General features: G+C 33.8%; 2 protein-coding genes across 2 annotated transcripts; both read right to left on the reverse strand.

The window, feature by feature from the left end:
* Nucleotides 1-1,901: 1,901 nt before the first annotated feature.
* Nucleotides 1,902-5,021, reverse strand: LOC133814258 (uncharacterized). Its single transcript, XM_062247246.1, has 2 exons — nucleotides 3,932-5,021; nucleotides 1,902-3,760 (listed from the first exon to the last, which is right to left on the reverse strand). Exons 1-2 carry the CDS (start codon nucleotides 5,019-5,021, stop codon nucleotides 1,902-1,904), a joined length of 2,949 nt encoding a protein of 982 aa, XP_062103230.1.
* A 61-nt stretch (nucleotides 5,022-5,082) lies between these two features.
* On the reverse strand, nucleotides 5,083-5,940 carry LOC133814259 (uncharacterized). The gene is made up of 2 exons (XM_062247247.1): nucleotides 5,335-5,940; nucleotides 5,083-5,178 (listed from the first exon to the last, which is right to left on the reverse strand). Exons 1-2 carry the CDS (start codon nucleotides 5,938-5,940, stop codon nucleotides 5,083-5,085), a joined length of 702 nt encoding a protein of 233 aa, XP_062103231.1.
* Between the last annotated feature and the right edge of the window lie 3,364 nt (nucleotides 5,941-9,304).

Genomic DNA, 9,304 nt, shown 5'->3' on the forward strand with positions numbered 1-9,304 from the left:
ATCTTCATCTGTATACGGGTATTGTAGTAATCTTTTGTGAGTTTCGTTAATCAGAGGCCCTTGTTTAATCACCCCTAACATCACACTTTTCCTGTGAGCCATGGTCGTTCCCAAGAGATCTTCATAAAAACTCATAAAAGCTACTGTGACTTGATGGGGCTCGTGCACCTGGGAACCATCTTTATCCTCTATGGCATAAACTCGGCTAGTAGTTCTTCGGGCTCTAATGCTCACATGAAACATAGAGGTATTCTCATCCCCATCCTTAAGCCAATGCAATTTAGCTTTTTGTCGAAGGAAGGAAATGAGATTTGACCGAGCTTCTTCATACCTCTCCCTAGCCTCCTTTTCTTTGATGATAAGCACCTTATCCCTCGGATTATTTTGAAGTTCCGACTGAAGGGAATGGAGCTCCTGTAGCTTACATGAAGCAGCCACATTAATATCAGCTATTTCCACCTTATTTAAGTCTTTCAACTTTCCTTTAAACTTCCTCAGTTTCTGTACTAGTTGAAACATAGGAGCACCATAAACTTGCTCCTGCCATACCTTGCGAAGTTTCTCTAAAAATCTAGGAGCCTTTTGCCACATTCGGAAATACCGAAAAAGTTTCCTTCCTGACTGCACTTCCGGGTAAACCTGTAACAGGGCTGGACAGTGATCAAAACTACCTTCATTCATGAAAGTCACCTCTGCATTCTGGTATCTATCCAACCATGCTTGATTCCCCATGACTCTATCTATCTTGGAGTACACTCTCGTTTCAGGGCCTTGTTTATTATTCCAAGTAAAGACGCGCCCGAGAACTTGACATCTTCCATTTGGCAATAATCCATACACTCTTTGAACGCCCCTGAGCAATGATGAGTCTTGCCACTCCCTATTCTTTCCTCTACACTCAATATATCATTAAAATCCCCTAGCAAAAGCTACAGGTTCCGCACTGTTGTTGCAACTTCTTTCAAGTCAGCCCATAACATATTCCTACCAATTTCCTCATTGAAAGCATACACAAACGTAACCAGAAATCTTTCCTTGTTACTTACCGTGATAACTTCCAAATGCATCATTTGACTAGTACAATGCAATATATTAATCAAGAACATACTCGGATTTCAACTAACAATTATTCTCCCACCTTTATGCCACGCATTGTTCGTAGTAAAGCACCACCCTGGAAACATATTAAGATATACAGACCCTAAATTCTTGGTCTGCACTCTAGTTTCAAGGAGACCAACTAAACCCACATTCATGGTGTAAATTATTCTTTTCACCTCCTCTTGCTTGTGGTGTTTATTAATCCCCCTGACATTCCAACTTAGAATTCTATCCATTCCCCATGGGAGGTCCCCCCCTCCCACTCTATGTTCTTGTTCCTGTATAGCCTTAGAACTTTCTCCAATTTCCCCTAACACCTATTTTCTAGTGTATTAATGCCTTATGCGTCTACAAAAGTGGTGCCATAAAAAGTCCACAACTCTTTGCCGGTGCATATCGTTATTTCGCCGGCAAAAGTTTTTTTACCAGCGACCTCGCTAGTTGCGCCATCAAAAAACAGTTTTTTGAATTACCCCAACAAAATTTTGTTGTAGTGACTAATGCATAATAAACATACATTCTTATATTTTCTATTTTTTTTTTTTGGTAAATCAGAAAGATTATATTGCACCCCATACAATTACAAAACAGAGAACAATCTATCAACAATTAATTACAAACTCTCAGAAGAGATTCCACCCAATTCTGATCTACCCTATTGAACTTACTGAAATTTATATTAAAAAGCCTCTCACACACACTATGAATAATATTCCTAACAATAACATCAATTGGAATACTAATCTGATTCCACAAAACAGAATTTCTACTGTGCCAAATATGGTAAACCAAAGCCGAAATTATGCTGATAAAAATCTTCCTTCTGCCTTGAGAAATTTTTTTTTTCCAATCCACTTCAGCAGGTACTTGAGATTATTCCCTTGATAAGCTATATTACACCACTGCAGAACCTCAACCAGGATTTTAGATCTAACACAACAAGAGAAAAACAGGTGCGAGTGGCACTCTACAACATTCCCACACAGCAAACAAACAAGACTCTGAAGAGGTTTATATCTCTGAATTCTATCAAGAGTCGGTAATCTGTCAAGGAGAGCTAGCCAAATAATAACTCTATGTTTGGGATAAGAAAATCTGTCCCAAATCATAGCAAACTGCCACCTGCCAGCAACTATATTCAATTTAGACACTAGAGACGCTATAGTAAAATTGAAACTGTGAAACTCTTGGTGAGAAAACACAAATTTGAGTTTATCTTTCACTCGTACTATCCGTTTCCAATACCAGCTAGCATCTATCGGCGCTACATGATTCCACCAATCTCCTTGTTTAATGTAGATTGTGTTCACCCATTTAACCCATAAGTTGTCCTTCTTAGAGGAAATATCCCAAACATGTTTACCCATGGCACAAAAATTCCATAAGGAAATATCTCTAATACTCAATCCTCCCTCTGATTTAGACCGGCAAATAACAGACCAAGAAACATGGCCCGTATTACAACTCCAATCAACCCCTTTCCACAAATAAGCTCTACAAACTTGTATAATTCTTTGCAAAACTGAACGAGGAAGAATCACTAATTGAGACCAGTAGGAGTTTATAGAAAGAAGAACTGAATTTATTAACACAATTCTACCGGCATAAGACAAATTCCTACTGCTCCAAATTCTAATCCTACTAACCATCTTATCCACCAAACTCACACAGTCAGCTTTAGAGATCCTTTTAGCACAAATCTTCATGCCTAGATACTGAAAAGGCAAACTACATTTCTGAAAACCAGATAAAGCCACAAGTCTATCTATAGTATTCGAATTCATACCTGCCCCATAGACTGCGGATTTACTAATATTCGCTTTGAGACCAGAGGAATTAGAAAACAATTTAAAACCTTTCAGCAATAAATGAGCAGAAATGTAATCTCCTTTACAAAATAAAAGAAGATCATCCGCAAAACAAAGATGAGTGAGCTTTAAACTTTGGCATCGAGGATGAAATTTAAACTCAGCCTCCTTAGCTACCTTGCTTAAGATTCTAGTCAAATACTCCATACAAATCACAAAAAGAAGAGGCGAGATTGGATCGCCTTGACGTAAACCTCTTTTAGCTTGAAGAAAACCATGATGAGCACCATTAATGGAGAAAGAAAACCGAGTGGTAGTAACACACTCCATAATAAGATTGGTAAATTTTTTTGGAAACTTTAAGGCTTCAAGCATTTCTTTTAGAAAATCCCAATCAAGAGTATCATACGCTTTTTGAAGATCTATCTTGAACAAACAAGCTGACTTAGCACTCTTCCTGTCATAACCCCTAACCATGTCTTGACAAATCATAATATTATGAGCAATACGCCTTCCTTTAATAAACCCACTTTGATTTTCGGATATGATATCAGGGAGCACTTCTCTTAATCTCTTACAAATCATTTTAGAAGCAATTTTATAGACCACATTGCAGCAAGAAATTGGTCTATAATCACTCACTGATTTCGGACAGACCAATTTTGGAACCAAAGTAACAGTGGAGACATTAATCTGTTTCAGCAGACGACCAGAATTCAAAAAAGAGAGAATAGCTTTAGTCAGCTCAACCCCTATCACATCCCAAGTATCCTTAAAAAAACCACTACTAAAACCATCTGGTCCTGGAGCTTTATCATCCGGAATAGAATTCAGAGCCTCTTTAACTTCTTCTACAGTATAATCACGCACCAACTAGTTAGCCTGAGACTGAGATATCAAAGTTCCTTCCTGCACCAATCTCTTGTGAACTCTAGTTCTATGAGGAGTAGAGGTTCCCAAAAGAGATTTATAAAAATCTAGAAAAGCATATATAACCCCCTCTTGAGTATCAATCCATCTACCATCCTGGTCTTGAATAGAATATATTGTATTGTGCTGCATTCTCTTCTTCAGACTAGCATGAAATAATTTAGTATTCTCATCTCCACTTTTGAGCCAAGAAATCTTAGCTTTTTGACTAAGAAAACTCATGTAATTCTTGTGTACTTCTCTATACACCTGCCGAGCCTTTTTTTCTTCCTCAATAAGCTGAAAATTGCCAGGATTACTTTGCAATTTCTGTTGAATCTGAATTAAATTATTATAGCTATCATGATCTTGAATCTCTACATTGCCTTTGCCATGTCTATTCAATTCTTTTAATCCCATTTTGAGATGCTTCAGACGAGAGACTAAACAGTACATAGGAGAACCTTCTATTTTGACCAACCAAGATTTCTTCACAATATCAGTAAAACCAACCAGATTTTTCCAAAAGTTAAAATATCTGAAAGGCTTTTTGATATTCTGCATAAGAGGATATATGGAGAGAAGACCAGGAGAATGATCAAACTCACCTTCGGGGAGAAAAGTCACCTCAGTTGTACTATATTTATCCCTCCACTGTCTGTTAGCTAAAAATCTGTCTAATTTTGCATATATCCTATCTTTGCCTTCCTGTTTGTTGTTCCAAGTAAAGAAACTACCATTGAACTTAATATCTTCAAGATCACAATCTTCAACACATTTCTGAAAAGGGATCATCTCAGTAGCATTACCCCTATAATCCATTATGTCATCAGTACTCAAAACAGCATTAAAATCTCCTCCAACTATCCAAGGAATAGTCATGCCAACTGCTAATTGAACCAGATCAGTCCATAAAATTTCTCTGCCTTTACTGTCATTAACAGCGTAAATAACAGTTAAGGCAAACCACTCTCCACCTTTCGGTCTCAACAAACAATGCATAAACTGACTTGAACTCCCTTTAATATCAACCTCAAAACTCAAAGGATTCCAAGCAACAAGAATTCTCCCATTATGATGATGCGCCAAATTATGAGACAAACACCAACCCCGAAACATTTTAAGGTATAAGGCTCCTAAATTACAAGCCTTAACCTTAGTCTCAAGGAGACCAACAAATCCTATTTGTTTATTATGAATCATTTTCATGACATCCAATTGTTTAGAGGATTTGTTGATGCCCCTGACATTCCAAATGAAAATTCTATCCATCTATTGGTGGAGGGTCACCCCCTCCATCAATAATGGACCTCATCTCACAAAGCACCTCTCCAACTTGCACCTCATTAACAGTAGCTTCCTCCAAAACATCAAAAGTATTTTTAGTCATCACATGAGATGAACTAGCTATCATCACCTTCTTTCCTTTAGCCTGCTGAAATTCTTGTTTATCCTCTATACCAGCTGAGGTAACTGAGTTCCTTTAGTTCCCTGATACTTCTTTAGGTTTCCAAACCTTCCGGATATGCTCCACCATCTTCACCTTCTTACACATATCACTTGTATGACCAATTCCCTTACAAATATCACACTTATCTGGCTTCCACTCATACAAGACCTCAATATATATTAACTGCCCTTTTTCATCTTCAAAGCAAATTTGGTTAGAAAAACTAGCTGAAACATCCATTTCTACTAACACTCTAGCAAACTGGAGTTTATCTCTATTCTGTGTGGCTTGATCGGGTTTGATCAAATTCCCTAAGGAGCTGACAATCTTTGCCATTGATCTCTCTCCCCAATACTTCAACTCCAGATTCCTCAATTGAACCCAAACAGGTACTTTCCAAACATCTTCTTTAGTAAACCTCACATCAGGATCCCAAGCCTTCATGATTAAAGGTTTTTTATCAAAAAACTGGTATCCTCCTTTAAGAATGCGGTCTCTATCCTCAACCGAGTGAAACCTCACCAAAAAAATGCCATGGGTGAGTAAACTCACTCTATCCAAATTCTGCTGCTTCCATATTCTCCTCAAAAATCCTTCAATCACATGAATCGGAGGATTCGCTCCTAATACATAGCAGACAAGAGCTGAATTCCAATATTGAACCTCATCCATTATATCTTCAACACTAATTTTAGCACAACCTCCTATTTCTCCCAAAATCTCCTTTTCAAAATTCAGAACAGGGGAATTTGATATATTAAAACCTGGTTGATATATAAATTTTTAATTTATTTTGTTGATAAAAACATTTTATTAACTTTTTAATGTCAGCAGAGTGATTACAAAACAAAGCCCACTTATATTATGGGCATAGAATTGTGGATTCAAAACTAACTAATCTTTTGAAGTTTCATTCTTTAGAAATATAGACTGAGATGTGTTGCTAAAGATATAGATAAAGTAGAGAGAAGAGATTAGATTGAATTGTAGCTATTGTTTCTTGAATTCATATTGGATAAATGATTTTTTTTAATATTGTTGCATATTAATGGTCGATTACCATTCTTAAACTAAGAAAAATGCTAATCATCAGTTAATGTGTCTGAATTCTCAGATTTCGGAAAAACATTTTTAAATTGAAAATTTCACCCAGAAACCAATTATTAGTTTTGACTCTTTTACTATCATTGTAGGTCAATTAATTTTATGATTGGGTAACATAATATCGATTGGAATTGTGGATGGATATATTGTTCATTTATGTTACTAAGAATATAGACGATGATAGTTGGAGGGTCTAGACAATGAGAATGATCGTCAAAGGTTTGCACAATAATCGGAGATCTTTTGCTAAAGGTGATAGAGAGAATCTTATATTATTTTTTTTATACCAATCACGATAAGTTGTGTGGGTTTATGTTATTGGCAAGTTGGTTGAGGAGAAATATAGGATTTATAATATAACTTTATTTGAGTTAAATTCATAAAAAAAAAACCTAGTTCTTTAAAAAAATCTTGTAAAAAGTTTATGTTATCAAAATACCATGTAATTTGAAATGTTTCATATATAATTTTTTTTTTCTATATGTATGTAAAAAAGCCCTAACTTTATTGGATTGTAGTTATATATTTTTATCTTTATATATAATTAATACATTTAATATAATTATATTTTTTTTCAAAAAAAAATTAATACTCATTACAAATTACATATAAAATGATAAAAAAAAAAAGATTAAGACTAAATTAGCATATATTATGTTTATGTTTAAATTAGCTTTTATAAATTTGACATAATTTGTTTGGACTAAATTTTGTATTATTATGTATATATGGTTATATATATTGATTTGTGTTCACTCATAAGCGTTTATAGTATATATGATTATTTGTAGATATTTTATACTCATTAGAATAAAATTGGTACCCCTACTTATTTAAAATAATCTTATATAAAATGTGAGTATAACTTTTTTAATAAAATAAAGTATGGAATAATTAAGCAGACCGTACATATTGCGGTTGACATCTCTATAACCCTGCTATCTTACTTTCATAATAAAGTCTTTTTGTTTCAAAGTTGTTTAATGTTACATACCTTACCAATAATGTAAAACATCGTGAATTAAACCATATAAATATATATTATAATTAATTCACATGAACACTATTTGTTTTCTTTTTATTATCTACAACAATTAGGGCACCACAATATGCAACTCTAATTGGACTTTCCAAAGCTAATAATGAATGGCTTAATCGGCAAATTTAAAATACGTCACTAAATTAAAAGATATACTTTGGAGGGAGCACATAGTATATATATAGTGTAGAGCCACTTATCTTTTAAATCACAGATATATTTCTTAATTGTAATATTTTTTTATGAAAATTGACTCTATTAAGTCGACACAACCTCAACTATTTATACCTATCATGATAGTATTCGCATGCCGTCATCATATGAAGGATATAAATGTAAAAGAATACTTCAAAAAAAATTATAATAATGGTCTGACATAAACACACTAAACCATGGAATATCAACCAAAGCTGATTATTATTACTATAATTATTATTTTATTTAATCTTTATTATATATGCCCACAGTCTTTCGATCCCCCGGCCACTATCCAATATATTAATATTAAGACCACTAATGCAATAAAGTGGATTAAGGTGTATAATATTATATATGCAGGGGTGACGTATTATGTCTCACTTATTATAATTTAATAATAAATGACGTTTACTATCTTAAACTAAATATAAATAGCGTTTCTACAAGGTGTCCAACACATTAAAACATGACATATCATTAGTATATTTTATTAGTAAAATAAATATTGTATCATTAAAAAATATTGTTTTCTAGTATTTCATACTAATTTATGTGATGTGGAATATTTAACCAATGAAACTGCAGACATACCTTTGTTGATCTTTGTCTTGTTTTGTATTACTTTACAGTTCTAGACCAACAAATAAATTTTACAAATATTATGATAAATTTAACGAATATAAATCTATATTTATATGTGATGAGTGATGACTATGACTAGCGAGGGAACTCTAAAAGAAAATTATTATGTGATTAAGTTCAAATTTTTATTTTATTTATTATAATTATTTAATAAATCATTTTAAACCTCTTAAACCAAATATAAAAGTTATAATTTATATGATGTAATAAACCTTAAAATATTAATACATATAATTTGTATTATAGCAAGTAAATTATACTAATTAATAAAGCTACGTACATACCCTTGCTGATCATTGTCTTGTTACAGTCGTAAACCAACTAATAAGTTTGACAAATATTATAATAAGATGGCAAGACGTAGCGTCTCGAACATGCATATATATATATATATATATCTGATTACTGTGAGTAGTGGGGAGACCCCAGGCCACAAAAATTTATTAATGGGTGTGTTGAAGAATGGACAATTAAACAAGAAGCCACCGCAACACACCCCACCCCCACCCCAAAAGGAGGTGCTTTATTTTACAGAATTTCAACTGGGCTGGATATGTATGGCAATTAAGTCTAAAGAGAAGTGCACTTCCACGTCATTTTCTTTAGTGGGAGACATTAAGAAATTATGAATGGTTCAATTATTCACATTTTTCTCGATATGTTTTATTTTTATTAGATCCATTGGACTAGTTAGTAGTTAAGAAGTTGACCAACTAACTTCATCTCTCTTTAGCTATAGATAGATAGCAGCCACATGTCCTTGCTCCCATCATATGATATGAGTGGTTTTTGGGCAGCGGCGCCGTCAAATCTAGATCCAATGGATATGCGCCGATATCTTCTTCTACTGTCGACATCTCAAATTGTGCCCTAGCAAATAACACTAAATACATGTTTAGTTTGAGGGGAAAATAGAATTAGAATCAGCTATTTGGCCACTTAAAATGCTTAATTCTATACTCTTTCAAAAAAGAAAAATGCTTAATGCTATTTGATGATGTGGCATATTAATATTGATATTGGTATAAATTAATATTGGATCCTTCTTATTTT

The sequence above is a fragment of the Humulus lupulus genome, chromosome 2 (assembly GCF_963169125.1).
Source record: "Humulus lupulus chromosome 2, drHumLupu1.1, whole genome shotgun sequence".
NCBI classification, from domain to species: domain Eukaryota; kingdom Viridiplantae; phylum Streptophyta; class Magnoliopsida; order Rosales; family Cannabaceae; genus Humulus; species Humulus lupulus.